This window comes from Monodelphis domestica, chromosome 1 (assembly GCF_027887165.1).
Source record: "Monodelphis domestica isolate mMonDom1 chromosome 1, mMonDom1.pri, whole genome shotgun sequence".
Lineage (NCBI taxonomy): Eukaryota > Metazoa > Chordata > Mammalia > Didelphimorphia > Didelphidae > Monodelphis > Monodelphis domestica.
In genome coordinates, this window is record NC_077227.1 from 210,483,354 (window position 1) to 210,499,309 (window position 15,956).

The window sequence follows — 15,956 nt, forward strand, 5'->3', positions numbered from 1 at the left end:
AATGATTTTATTTGTTGATTCTCTCCCTTTTGTCTTTTGTATTTTCATGTCTTTTTTAAGGAATAAAATCTTTGTATTCATATTTTCAAGGAAGATTTTGATCAGGTTTACTATGGTTTTATATACAGCTGTCTGTCCAAATGTGAATGAATTCTTTTCTAAGTGGAAATGGTTTGAGAAGCCAGTGAATGACACTTATTTATTTTAGAATTCAATTACCTTGACCTGATACCCAAGCAAGAATACTCACAAATTCTGGATGCAACAATGCAACAATATGTAGATGTATATGGACATAATACTTTCTAAGTGGCTTACATAATATCTAATCATTCTAAAAATGTATTTTAACTAATAAATTAATTTTTAAAATTAAATTAAAGAATTCTTTGCCACAATAAGACCGATTAAAAAAAAAGGGGGGGGGATATCTTTTTGATGCTCTATTGGTCCAGAGCTGAAAAGTAGTATTTTGTAGGGTGGGTAGAAATTTTGCCAAAACAATCAGGATGTTTTTTCAGCACAGGCTACTTCCTCTTTTTAAAGTAGAGAGAGCCATTGACATTTGAGAAAGATACGTGATGGATTCTTTGAAATTTCCTTGACGTTCAAGTTGCAACTTGATATGATGGAGAAATAAGTGGTTTTAGACCAAAAGGATTAACTCGTACTTGATATGTAGTCTCAGGTAACTTACTTATTTGCTTCACATCTTAGTCTCTCAATCTATAAAATAAAGGAATGAGTCTCGATGGCATTTGAAGTCCTTTTCAGGTATAGATCTATAAATAATCTCCAAATGAGGCACTTGGCAAACCCTAAAGTTATTTTTATATTGTTATTGTTTAGTTGCCAAATCTTTGTGACCCCATTCAGGATTTTCTTAGCACAGATACTAGAATTGTTTTCCATTTCCTTTTCCAGGTCATTTTGCAGATGAGGAAACTGAAGTAAACAGGGCTAAGAAACGTGCAAGTAGCTGATATAACATTTGAACTCAGGTCTTCCTGATTCTAGGTCCAGCACTCTATCCACTGAGCCAATGCGCTATCCCAAAAGGGATATGGAAAATTTTCATTTTTCATTTCATTTAATTTCATTCTGTGGGGGCTGCTTTAATTAAGCAATTGCTAGTATTTAAATAATAATTCAAACTTACAAATATACTTTAAAACTATCATCTCATTTTGTTTTCATAATAATTTTGTGATATAGGTGCAATTATTATTTTCATTTTACAGGTGAGCAAATTGAGACAGGGAGGGACAGAGCAACTTGCCTAGGGTCATAAAGCTAGTCAGTAGCTGAAGCAAAATTTGAACTCAGATCTTCCTGACTCCAGGCCAAGCACTCTATCCTTCTAGCTACCTAGATGCCTTTAACATTACAAAATAAATTAAAAATGCCACTAGATTTTAGGCACTAGAGGGAAAACATTTTTTGTTTATTCTCAACACTTTGGCAAAGTGCCTTCCACATGATAGATGCTTAATAAATGTTGAGTTGAGCTCAATTTATCTTCTTTTCAAATTGACAACTATGTTCATCCTAATATCTTTCATATCCAGATGATCAAATATGCCATCAGATATACAACTCCTTTTAAATACAGATGTTTTTCCTGATCACTTTATCTTTAGTGAGAAGATGCTGTTGCATTGTCCTGGCTAACACAGGCTAATAAAAAAACACGGGATCACTTCTCTTCTTTTCTTTCCTTTTCCTTTTTTCCTTTCCTTTTCTTTTTCCTTTTCTTTCCTTTCCTTTCCTTTCCTTTCCTTTCCTTTCCTTTCCTTTCCTTTCCTTTCCTTTCCTTTCCTTTCCTTTCCTTTCCTTTCCTTTCCTTTCCTTTCCTTTCCTTTCCTTTCCTTTCCTTTCCTTTCCTTTCCTTTCCTTTCCTTTCCTTTCCTTTCCTTTCCTTTCCTTTTCTCTTCTTTTTTTCCCTTTTCTTTTCTTTTCTCCCTTACCATCTGTATTAGTATCAATTTTAAGAGAGAAGAACTGCAAGGGCTAGGCAACTGAAGTTAAATGATTTGCCTAAGAACATATAGCTAGAAAGTATTTGAGGCTCAATTTAAACTCAGGTCTGGCTTTCTGTACATTGTGCTATCTAGCTGATCTAAAGATAAGGGTTTCTCCCCAAGTTTAACAGGCAGTAAAAGGACTGGGCAGGGCCTGGAATCATCTACCTCCAAATATAATGCTCAATGTTTAGTTCAATTCAATTCAAAGCAACATTATCAGGTGACAACTATGTTTGAGGCAACATTTTAGGTGTTGCCTTCTTATCAACAATGACTCATTATTTCTCAGTGTGACATTGGAGGATGGGTGGGTAAGAACCCTAAAGAGAGATTGGAGGGCAGCTGAGTAGCTCAGTGGATTGAGAGCCAGGCCTAGAGATGAATTCAAACACTTCCAAGCTTTGTGACTTTGGGCAAGTCACTTAACCCCCATTACCTAGCCCTTGATTTTAAGGCAGAATGTAAGGGTTTAAGAGAGAGAGAGAGAGAGAGACAGACAGACAGACAGACAGAGACAGAGAGACAGAGAGACAGAGACAGAGGCAGAGACAGAGACAGACAGACAGAGAGACAGAGACAGAGACAGAGAGACAGAGAGACAGAGACAGAGAGACAGAGACAGAGAGACAGAGAGAGGAAGAGAGACAGAGACAGAGAGAGAGACAGAGAGAGAGAGAGACAGACAGACAGACACACACACACACACAGAGACACAGAGAGAGAGACAGACAGACAGACAGATAGAGACAGAGACAGAGAGACAGAGAGAGAGAAAGAGAGAGAGACGAACTACCCTATTTTACCCACCTCCAGATTTCAAAGCCCTGTCTGGTCCCACTGACACTCATGCATGATGACCTCCATCCTTTTTCACATTATACTGAAAAGGAGACTTTTAGATGAAGAGTTGTTTGCACTGTCCTATTCCTTAGTCCCACCCAACCTTGGAGCTTAATGGCATATGGGGACAAATACTAGACCTGGGATTTTGCCGATCTAGTGGGAACTCTCAAATGAGGAAACTCTCTACTGATTCAGGAAGCCACCTTCTCAGCACCTTATGGAGTTAGTAGTTTAGAGCACCAAGAAATTAAATGACTCGTCCAGAGTCATGTAAACAACTATGACTCAGAGGCAGAACTAGAACCCAAATCTTCCTGGCTCTGAGGGCACCTTTGTATCTATTATGCTGATGGCATTATGACAGAAGTGAACTTTTAAACTACAAGCTAAAAATTCATTTTAAGAGTTCCGGGATGAGGAATGGCTGCAATTAATTTTTGGGATGACTCATCCTTTCAATTTACAAGAGTGAAATCCTTAGGATTATATGGCATTATTTAATAGTTTCTCAAATTCCCTTCTTCTCTCCCTCTTCTCCTCATCCTCTCCATTCTCTCATTTCCTCATCTCTACTCCATGCATTTAATGTTATTCTGAAATGTTGATAGTAAAGAGCCCAGAGATGTCACACTACAACCAGGAAACAGACTCAGCTGGGGTTTCAGCAGGACACCTTCCTCTGGATTACTTCATCAGTGGCCTAAACTGTGCCCTGCCTTCCCCTTGGTTTCCCAGCCAAGCAGGATTCCATGATGGTAAGGGGGTCCTAGTGCCTTTCTCTCATTGTACTGTGAACTCTGATCTTAGTATGAGGTAAAAAAGCATGCCTGGTGTCAGTCCAATTGGCCATTAAGAATACTCTCAACACTCCATGGGAAAATGACATATGTATATCCATGCAATATTTTAAAAGAAAAAGGAAAAAGAAGTACCTATTTTCACAGTAAATGATATTGAGGTCCATATTTACTCGAGTAACAAACATGTGGCAGTCAATCCGGACTTCATTGATCGTAGGAGGAGGCAGCGCATGGGCAACCACTACGAGACCCATGATCTGGCTGGGGACTGTCCGGCCGTGGGACAAGGACACTCTCAGACGTAGCCGGCCCGTTATGTGAATCACCTGTAAGAGAACACGAGATACGTGATAGGATCATTCCACTTCAAACACAGATGCACAGCACTCCATTTGAGAGGAGCAGAATTAGGCTTAGAGCAGTAATTATTAGCTCGCATCTTATCATAATGGCCCTAAATGTCCTCCCAGCAAGAGACAAAAGAAAAATGGTGTTCTATCGACACTCTCCAAGTCAGCATCTTTGGGCTCTTGATGCTTTTCAGGAATTTTTTTAAAAGGCTTTAACTAGGGATTTTATTAGCTTATTTGTAGAATATGGAATATAAAATCCATGAGGACATGGAGAGTATTTAGTCTACTAATATAGGCGTTCAATAAATACCCTTCCCCAATCCACATGCCACAGGACAGAGTATGTGGGGAGAGAAACAGTGTCAATATGAGTGACAGCTACGAAGTATCTGATACTATACTACTTGTGCCAGCTTTTCTCACTATTAGCTACTAAATTATTTTTATTTTGTTTATTGGCTCATTGCAGAAATGTATACAATATTCAATGTGTAACAAAGGTAATACTTATATTTGGAGTAGTCCTGAGATCTTCTGTAGTATGGTAAAAGCACTGAATCAGACTGGCCCAAGTTCTGTTTCTATTTATTTGCTGTGTTATCTTTTCGCCTCTATGACCCTTGGTGTTTTCATCTATAAAAGATGCTAATTAAATTGTATTTTTGATCTGTAGCATAAAAGAATCTGTGCAACTTAAATGTAGCAGGACAGGGAGAAAGCCAAACTTTTCCCCATTAAACTAACATTTTAACTTATTTTATTTTTTCATTTTCATTTTAAGATCACTTTCTTTGTATATAAACCATTAGGTAGGCCATAAGTGCAACCTATATTTTCCTTAAATCCTTACCTACTATCTTAGAAGTTATACTAAATATAGTTTCCAAGACAGTAGAGTGGGAAGGGCTAAGCAATTAGGGTTATGTGACTTATCCAGGGTCACACAATTAGATTTGAACCTAGGACCTCCTATCCTTCAGGTCTGGCTCTCTAACCACTGGGGAACCTAGATGCTCAAGTGCAACTTATTTTTGATAAATCACACCATATGTTTGGGTGTTCCTACTGTTTTTTTTTTAAACCATTTCCGTCTTGGTATCTTTACTAAGATAACAGGAAAAAGCTGTGATTTCATCAACATGGGTGACTCCCAGTGGGGAAACTCCCTCCACCAACCCATTAGTACTTTTAGCAGAGAAATTTAATGAAGTTACTTAAGACATATATAAGTTATAGAATTATCTTAGATAGCTAATAGAGAAGCAGTGTGATGTAGAAAATAGAGACCTAGCCTTGGACCCAGGAAGATTTGGCTTCAAATCTTGCACAGGCATTTATTAGCTTATCCTATCCTCCAGGCCTGGCTCCAAATCTGGCCTTAGCCTCTTCCTAATTGTGTGATCCTGGACAAGTCATTTAACGTCTTAGTCTTTAGTTCTTTGGACAGTTCTCTAAGACTACCAAATTATAGAAAGTGACTGCCTGCATTGGAAGAGACAGTTTCCTCATCTAGGATATTCCCTTAGCAGTGGAATCATAAATCTAATCCCTAGTCCTAGCCCTAGCCCTATATAGATAGCAAACATGAAAGGCAAGTTTTGGCCCTAGGTCTTCTGATTTCAAAGCTCACATTCCATCTATTATGACATATTGGCTCTATTCTATAATTATACATGTTCAATTAGGTAAAAATAAACATTAAGGCTCACAGAATTATAGATTCAGAACTGGAAGGGAATCTTAATGGCCTTCAAGTCTAACTCCCTTATTAGGAATTATTAGATTAGGAAACTGATACCTAAAGAAGTAGAGAATTGTCCACTATCAACCCACTAGTAAGGAAAGCTAGGTGGTGCTGTGTGTTGGGACAGGAATTGGTTAGGCCTCAGTTCAAATCTGACCTGGGCAAGTCACTTAACCCTGCTTGCCTCAGTTTCTTCATCTGTAAAATAATCTGGAGAAGGAAATGACAAACCACTTCAGTATCTCTGCCAAGAAAACTCTAAATGGGATCATGAATAGTCATATATGACTGAAATGACTGAACAAGAACAAGAAGTAACGTCTAAGGTAGGACTGATACTCAGGTGTTCCTGATTCCCAGTCCAGCATTCCATGCACGATGGAGTGCTACTTTAGATGTCAAAAAGAAAGCATAAAAAAGGACCACATGCAGTCTGAGAGACACAAGAAGATGAAGGAGGTGTAGTTCTCTGGCTTTGCCTCAGGGATGATGGGAGTGGGGCAGGTCAGGTTGCAGACGGACCATATTTAACAATAGATGATGAAGCTACCTTGTTTTCCCCTTCCAGTTTTCTCCCTGGGTCACTCACTGCCTAATGGGCAGTCACTGGCACAATGAGAGGACCTGGGAATAATTGTCTTTATGCACTATATCATAGAACAATAGCTCTGGTGAGCACATCACTTAGTGAAGCCTTTGGGGAGCCCAAGGTCAGAACATACCTGAAAACTATGAATTAAAGGGTCTTCTGTGACTGTTCTCTTGCCATGTGGAAAGAAAGCTGGGGAGGAGGTGCAATGTACCAGTCATCTGGTCACTGCTACTGTGCCCTAGGTGGGAACTGGTCACATAGTCTATATTTGATTACCATTTGCTTTGAATTATTTAGTTTTTTAAACACAAACTGAATTCTTGTCACTGGGAAGCAGGATCAAAGCTGGAAATAGCTATACTTCAGAGTTTTAGCTATATTAAATAATACCTCTCCCCTGCTATATTTTACATTTGTGCCGAGAGCCGATGATCTGGAAATGCCAATGAGAATGATTATTTGGTCTATTTCAGCAGTAGTTTTTCGACCACCCACATTTGAAGTTGACTAAATTCATTCTTAATGCACCTTCAGTCGGTCTAGCTACTTTATGAATATTTGAAGATGTTCCTAGAGGCAAGGATGCTAAAACACCATCTCAGACACACATTTTTGCAAGACCTCATTAACTAATAAAGAAATAGCTAAAAGAAACCGGATTAACTTCACAGGAGGGGCGCTAATAGTCTCCATTCCTCCTTCTAGCTAGGCTTACATAGATGCTTATTTATCATTATCTGTCTCGTTTTATCACGAACATTCAGCTTTCTGGAAAAACACAAATCTATGAATGTCTGGGAAAACATACATCCAGCAACGATATGCTAAATAAATCCCTGCTCGGCATTCTAGGCAAAACCATCTGAAGAAATACAGACTGGAAAACATTTTGAGAAGGCATAATGGCAATGAGAGAAAGCTATATAGTGAGTCAGATTTTCCATACATTTACTTTTCAAATTAATTTTATAATCCTAACAGTTTACATTTGGCAATCTGAATAATTGGTTGAATTTCTTCACTTTTCATCTGATGTTTTTTGGGATGACATAATATTAGGGCCAGATTCTGATTATCTATAAGGCATCAAGCTATATGGAGTCATGGGGCCTGGGTTCGAGCCCTTTCCTTGTCACTTCCTGTATGAATGACCTCTGGGTTTCAGTTTCTTTTTCAGTAAAATGACAGCATTGGACTATGTGACCTTTCAGGTCCTTTCTAGCTCAAAAATCTATAATCCCATCAATAAAAGATTAGGCAGGTGAAGGGATAACAAGATTACATTAGTATTTATGTCCAAATGGTGATGCCATTTTCAAGGGGAATGGGACTAATAAAATCATAAAGTTGTTTTAGAATTAATTCATTGTTGAACGGTTCAAAGAGCCTAAGTCCGGAAATTCAAAGACAGGAGTTCTGGTTTATCAGAGTTGCTACTAATTAATTACCTATGTGATTTAGGATAAGTCACTTGGCTTCCTCACAACTGGAGTTTTTTCACAAATAAGGGAGAGTTTGGGACTCAATGGGGCAACTAGGTCATGTAGTACATTGAATGTCAGGCCTGGAGTCAGGAAGCCTTGAGTGAAAGTCTAACCTTAGACTTACTAGCTGTGTGACCCTAAGCAAGTCACTTAACCCTATTTGCCTCAGTTTCCTCAAAGACAGACATGGTGCACCATTCCAGTATCTATGCCAAGAAAACTCCAAATGGGGTCACAAAGAGTCAGACACAACTGAAACAACTGACGATGACAACATGATCTTTTGTAAACCACTAGGTGACACTTGGTTGCAAATATAGATGGCAAGGTAGCTTTAGGAATTTAACAATTAAAACATATCAGAACATTTTCATTGACAAAAATGTTGCCTGCACTCATCTGGATTTAATATTGAACATAAAAATTAAAGACAACTCTTTTTAATAGCTACTGCTTTACCAAATACATATCAACTCTGATCTATGTGGAATAACAAGCTTTCAAAATACATTGACCTAATGGAAAAAAATCAAAACCATGTGGGAATAGAATGAAATACTTATCATGCCCACAATCCTGTACACTGTAAGATTTGCCCTGAAGATGCTTTCTGCGAACCTACAGAAGATGAGTTTATGTCCTTAAACTTGTATTCAATTACAAAAGCAGTCACTTTATCTGCCTGAAAATGGTTTACAGGACATTAAATCTAAAAGAATAATAGCAAGATAGTGACCTGTTCCAGGACAATTTCTATCCAAATCCAAGATGAGCAGAATGAAATAACAGCAATAATAATTGACTTTATATAGCACTCCAAGGTTTATAAAGCACTTTTTAAACATTATTCCAACAAAATCTCACAATACCCCTTTAAAGGCAAGTAAGTACTGTTAGGATTCTAATTCCCATTTTATCCCCAGATCCTCAGGTTCAAATAAATTGTACATGACAGAGGGAAAAAGTCTTCCTGACTCTAAGTCCAGTATTCTACTCATCATACCATGTTGTTGCAAATAATTAATACGCATTGAATTGTGCTAGATTGAATTCAGCTCTAAGATTTTATGAGCAAATATGTCACATACAAATAGATTTATTTTTTACTATCTAGATCAGAAGGAGGAATTTTTAGAACCTAACTAGATTCCATCATTTTTTTGCTATTTTTCCTCAAGTTTTTATAGTGTTTGGAGTATTAACATTTGATTATCAATCAAATCTTCCGTGGGATTTTATAGTGTTTTAAGTATTAATATTTGAAAAGGATTCTTTCGATAAGTACCAATGCAAATTACTTCCACTTTGAGCACCACTTTTTCTGGTCTCCAGGCTTCTGGACCTTGGCCATATCTTAAAAAGTGCTAAAGGGGGTAGCTTGGGGGCTCAGTGGATTGAGAGTCAGTCTTAGAGACCAGAGGTCCTAGGTTCAAATCTGGCCTCAGACACTTCCCAGCTGTGTGTCTCTGGGCAAGTCACTTAACCCTCATTGTTTAGCCCTTGCCACTCTTCTGCCTTGGAACCAATACACAGTATTGACTCTAAGGCAGAAGGTAAGGGTTTTTAAATGAAAAAAAAAAAGAGAGAGAAACTGCTAAAACTGAAAATTATGTTGATGATTTTGTTATATGGACTTAGGGAGAATCAACAAAACTTATGGAATTCCAACTTCCCTGAACTCAACTTTAGAGAGGTGAGAAGGTAATTCTCAAACTTCCCCTCCTGTCTTCATGTATAGTTTTGCTATAAAGATTTGTATCAACCAACTCCATTGCGTAGAATTATTCTTAGCCCCTCATTCTGAGAGTGCCGTCATCAGAATACTGACTGTGGTGATGTAGGACAATGATAACGGTTAACGTGGATAGGTCATTTTGAGGTTTGCAAAGTGTTTTACACACATTATCTCATTTAATCCTCACAACTACCCTGGGAGATATTACAATCCCCTCCTTGAAGGCTCAGTGAGGTCTAATGAATTAGCCATGATACCTCAACTAGAAAGTGTCAAGAAGCAGGATTGGAACCCAAATTTTCTAAGCCTTTTCTGCTCTATCATGCTGGCTTTCTTTTCTTTCTTTCTGGAGTCAGGAAGATGTGTTCAAATCCACTCCCAAACATTGACCAACTGTAAGACCTTGAGTAAGTCACTTAACCTTTGTTGGCCTCAGTTTCTTCAACTTTAAAATAGGGATAATGGTAGCACCTGACTCACAGGGTTGTTGTGAGGATCAAATGAGATAAAATTTGTAAAGTTCTTACCACAATGTGTTTAACATATGTTATATATTGTCATTATTGTTGGTCAGTCATTTTGGTCATGTCTAACTTTCTGTTACCCCATTTGGGGTTTTCTTGGCAAAGATACTAGAGTGGTCTGCTATTTCCTTCTCTAGCTCATTTTCCAGATGAGGAAACTGGGATACAGAAGGTTAAGTAACTCAACCAGGGTCACATGGCTAGTGTCTAAGGCCAGTTTTGAACATCCAGATGAGTCTTCCTGACTCTTAAGTCTGGTACTCTAACCACTGTACCACCCACTTGTCCAAATAACACTGTGAAGAAAGTGCTATTATTAGCCCCATTTCACACAAGAAGAAATTGTCTTAGATAGACCAAGTGATTTGCCAAGGGTCATACAGCTAGTAAATGTCTGAAGTAGGAAGTCAATCCAGGTCTTCTTGACTCCAAGTCTGATGCTGTCTACTAGTTCATCTTGCCCCTCTAAATAAAAAACATTTGAACTGAAATCCCAGAATCCTTGATAAATCCAATCAAATGAACACAACTTGATACTTGTCTACTAAGGAAACCATTGTTTGCCTTTTACTTCCCCCTTGTCTCAGATACAAAAAGCGGATGTGCAGAATGCTATAAGAACATGTAAACAGAGTTTATGATGAGTGTGGGAGTGTTAACAAGCCACATTGCTTGGACAAATATATATTTCTCTTCCTGCCATATGCTCCCTTCTGTCATCTGTTAGCGATAAGCACTTAGATGTGCTCTACTAATATCCACTTATTATAAACAAGATCATCACAAAGACCTTGATAAAACCTTTCCTCTGACAATACTTAAGTAAAAGAAAACTCAGAGATCAAACCCCACCCAAAAAACAAAATCTTCCATATGGAAGCTATTCTCTTTTTCCTACCCAAACTCACCTCCCATAATCAGAACTCCTTTCCTTGGCAAAAGGAAGTGCTAGGTACTGTGGGTATTATATCCACATACGACAACAAAAAGGGCCAGATGACTATGGGAGCAAAAAAACTCAAACTAATTTTAAAAATGCAAAAAACCCCACAGGCACAAAAAGACTGCAAATTCTTTAGATTTACAATAGCTTCAGAGATTTTCTCCTTATCCTTTAAAGAGAATCCAAATTTCTCTTAAAAATTGAGTTTCCTTCTGGCTCTTTTGTTTCTTCTGGAAAAATCTGACTTGCCATGCAGATTATCCGAAGCACAGCCCAGGCATATTAATTTCATTATTTTCAGGAGCTGAGTTTTCTATATCTGAAAGATAAGCATTTGGCCTCCTTACTGGAACCCTCAAACCTCCTGTTCTGTAGCATAGTAACAATGCAAATACTGTGTGGGAACCAGATCATACCATAAAGTATCTGTGCTAATTTTTTTGAGGAGAATAGGTTTCCAAGGTAGCCTCCCTCACTTTTCTTAGGCTTCCTTAGGCCACAGTTTGTAGAAAGTACCTAACCACGTATCTTTGCTATGTCTTTGCTTGGGGGTAGAAAAAACATATTGTACTTTTTTATACTTGCCAACAATTCCCCCCCACACACACACTCCCCACTGTGGCAGCTTTCAATAGTGGCTAACGAGAGAGGGGATGTACAATTAATGGAGGAACTTCTGGACTCTTCCAGGTGGGGTATCAGTTTAGAGAAATCAGAGGATCTTGAGCTAGAAGAGACTGTTGTGATCATCTTATCAAATACCCTCACTTTTACATCTGAGGAGACTGAGGGTCCTAAGGTACACTAGGTTGTGGCATAGTGGATAGAGTGCCGGGTCTAGGGTCAAGAAGACTTATCTTTCTGAGTTCAAGTCTGGTCTCAGACACTTACTAGCTGAGAGATCTCAAGTAACTATTTGAATTAAAAAATAAGCTCAAAAATGATACTAAAATATTTATAATGGTGAGATTTGTGGAGGCAAAGAACTGAAAATTGAAGGGATGCCCATTGATTTGGGAATGGCTGAGTAAGTTGTGGCATATGATTGTGATGGAATTCTACTGTGCCACAAGAAATGACCAACGGGGTAATTTTGGAAAAGCATGGAAAAGACCCACATGAAATCATGAAGAGTGAAATGAATAGAACCAAGAGAACATCATAGACAACAATAGAAATGTTGCTTAAAAAATGACTTGTATATTTCTACCTTCAAATAAATAGAAAGAAGACATATATATCTTTTTGTCAAATGATGTCTTCTCTAATTGGGAGGGGTGAATGAGGGTGGGAGTTAACTGATTATTTTAGTGTAATAAACAAACAAAATATTTTAAAAAATGATACCAAGCATAATTTATTGTATTTTCAGGTAGGGACTTCCTAAAATCCTAAAATACAATAGGGGCTTGAGTTGGACTTGTGATTTCACTACTATTCAGAACTCTTGGATGAGGAAACTATAAATTCAGTTCAAGACTAAGGCAACTTCCAAAGCTACCTCAAGTGATTTTCCCAGAGTCACACAGCTGGAGAAGACACTTGAATCTATGTCAATTCAAGGTCAGCTTCCATTATGCCATGCTATTTTTCATGTTGTTGTTCAGTTATGTCTGACTCTTTGTGACCATTTGGGCTTTTCTTAGTAAAGATCCCGGAGTGGTTTACCATTTCCTTCTCTAGCTCATTTTCCAGATAAAGAAACTGAGGCAAACAGGGTTAAGTGACTTGCCCAGGGTCACACAACTAGATCAGATTTGAACACCAAAAGGCAAATTTTCCTGACTCCAGGCCTGGAACCCTATCCACCACACCACTTTGCTGTTCAGGCAGTCTCTCATACTGTATTCTAATTCTCTGAAAACTGATCATCTTTGCACAATAACAGATAACAGATCTCAGGTGACTGTAATGCTTCCCTTCTCCCACTTTGACCAACTATTTGGAATAAGAAGGTGCTTCCTCTATCCCTGCTCCATTGAATGACAAAAAGAGGGGACCCATCAGAACCCCTTTGTTTTTAAAAGGCCCTGCTGCCTCCCAGGGCTGAGGTCAGCAGTAGGGACAGTGCTGTTATGTTGTAATCTGATTCCTCCAGGGAAGAGAAGACACTGCAAGTTTTCCTGATTAATTCAGAATTTCCCAGCTAGTTTTTACCCATAATTTGAAGGTTCCAGTGGAGCCTTCTGCCAAGAGAGTGCTGGAGATTCATCACCCTACAGTTTCCTATGCAAGAAATAAATTCCTATGCAAGAAATAAATAAAATCCTGGGGAAACAAATAAGAAATTATTTTTAAAATCCCTCTCACTTAAAAGACATTAGCTTCAGCATTCTATTCTCACATTTCTACATTCCCAAACATGTTACCTCCTCTCCATCTATTTCAAAGATACTTCAAATATGTAACATAAAACAATATGTAAAATTACAGCTTTGCCTAGATTCCTAAACAATACAGGATGCCATATTTCTTCCTGGTCTTTCCCTTGGAGAAAACAAAGTGTTCTTTTTACTACTAGAGATACGTTTTAGGTTGAGAGACATTTAAGGAAACTGGGGAGATCGCTTTAACTAGATTATGCAAATGTATGCCAAGGATATAAGGTTTTCTCAGAGAGGGGAAATACTTCAAATATCATTTAATAAAGCTGGGGCCATGGGTAGAAGAAATGTCTTGACAAACTGTTCAGCAGTGTATTGAAGAGGACGGACTGCATGGGTCTGATCAAATTCCACTTGATTCAGTTACTTTATTAAAGAATATAAGTTCAACCCTCAATGCCCCGGAGAGAACAGGCTACTCTAGCACAGTGGAGGACACTTCTCTCCTGGCCCTGTCTATGGTTTTCACTTAGGGAGAGGACAATAATCATTTAACCCCCCCATCCTTAACCCTCTCATCTTGGGACTGTACCCCCAATTTAGTGTTTGGAGGAGATTCTGTTCTCTTCTCAATGGAAAAATTGCGAAGCTGCATTTCATTACAACTTTAAAAAATTCAACTAGCAGAAAATAAGGATTAGAATTAAAATTAGTCTAATAATCTCAGGGAGAACTAATAACTCTTACTGTGTGTTTTCTTCTGAATCAAGGCAATTGTTACTAAATCAGCTAGTCTTGGTTGGGCCTTAACTTGTGACTGGAATAAAAGTTTCTTTTTGTATATGTGGTTTTGTACTAAAAACCTTATTTTTCTTGAATAAATATTATGTAGTATATGGTGTCATGTTGTGAAAAAAAATCTTGTCCTCAGAATTATAAGTCCTGGATTCAAGTCTCACCTCTGTCTGACCCATGGTGGTTATGTGACTCTGAGTAAGTCTGCCCAAAGGCAGTTCTCTGAGATTATACATTGCAGTGAAGATGCCAAACTGAATTGGTGGAAGAGATTCTTCTCTGGGAGGCCCCAGCACTGAAGCGATCACAGGTCTGGGGGAAAAAAATCAGCCTGGAATGAGTTGGAGTCAACTCCAACCAGTGCTTCTATTTCCTAAGCAAGATGTAAGCAAAGTGCCTGAATGATTACCCTCACATTGAGTATGATTAGAATTTTTCATTAGGTTTTTGAGTTTGGGAATGCAGAAAACTATATTGAATTATGTGCCCCAAACTGAGGGGGGCACATGGCTATCTGCATCTGAAAGGTTTGCCTATTTAGGAAGCATTAGGGCATGTGCCCATTATTGATATTAGAGATGCCGATGGGAGAACTAGCCCCTGGATGTGCTCAAGAAGGGCTTAGACTTTGTTAGAAGCTCCTTGGCAGAAGCTTCAGGTACTGTTTCATTCTATGGATTTGCATCCCCAGCCCATAGCCAAGTTCTTAGCACTTAAACACATTTTTACTAATTGATTGATTTTCAACAAATTATTAAGTTGGTACACAGATGAAATGGGAAGGAATGACAAGTTAGGAGACAGCAGTGGTGTGTCAGTTTGGCATTGTCCAAAGGGATATGCACTTATAACCCAGGGGTTTATGCATGGATGGGGTTATAGAAACAACTAGACTGAGGAAGGGAAGCAGGGTGAGTGAATTGGATGAATCAGCTAAAGAGACTCAGTTTGAGTTAAAGTGGAGACCTGGAGCTCAGTGGGGACAGACACGTTAGTGTAACTATGCACTGAGTTGAGGTTTGGCATTCTAGAGGTTCCCAATGTGGGATGATGATTGTACTAGGAAAGCATGAAAGCCTGCCAGATTTGATATCTGACCAGTAAATTTTTATGTTCCTGGTAATCTTGATAAGGGAGGAGAATGTTCTTGATGGGGTAGAGTCACAAAGGAGAACCCCGAACACAGTGCATGACTGGACTGAGAGGCCCCTAACCCAGGATCACAAGTCAAAATTTCTTTGGTCCTTAAGTTTTCTCATTTGAAAGATGAGGTTGTTGCTTCAGATGACCTCCAAAGAACCTTCTAACTTCATAGTTTTGATCTGATGATGTTATGACTGATTCCAGCTCTAGCTACTAGATTGGGCTGAAGTCTGGTTTCTGTGAGTTAATTGTGATGATGTGAACTAAATGTTAACTAATTTCCAATTAGGCTAGAACCCAGATTTAGGCTGCTAATAGTGAGCTTTCTCTATCAGAGAAGCTGTCTAATCCAACCCTTTATGAATATCATTATGAATAGTCTTTATGGCTACCTTGAGAGATCTGATGAACAGGTCTATGGCTGGGTCTCAAAACTACCTGACTGTGATCTAGGAAGGTGAATATATTTGTTCTTGCTCTCCCCATGAGTAGAGGAACAATCACAGGGTCAGGGAGTAGCAATGCCGCTGCAGCTCTGAGTGCTGTTGGAAACTCCACGTTCACTGTATGGGTCATAATTCTGTGGTGGCTTATTCTAGACAATCACCCCCACTGGTCTTACAGCTGTTCACCCAACCCATATGTGAACTCC

The 15,956-nt window shown here is 38.6% G+C and overlaps 1 protein-coding gene across 6 annotated transcripts in view; it reads right to left on the reverse strand.

Moving 5' to 3' along the window:
* Positions 1–15,956, reverse strand: part of NPAS3 (neuronal PAS domain protein 3) — a 1,104,268-nt gene that overhangs the window by 42,673 nt on the left and 1,045,639 nt on the right. For all 6 annotated transcript variants that reach the window (XM_007472507.2, XM_007472505.2, XM_056820400.1 and 3 more), the window contains one exon: positions 3,800–3,993. In XM_007472507.2, the coding sequence (XP_007472569.2) occupies positions 3,800–3,993 (194 nt within the window). The remainder of the gene's footprint in view (positions 1–3,799; positions 3,994–15,956) is intronic.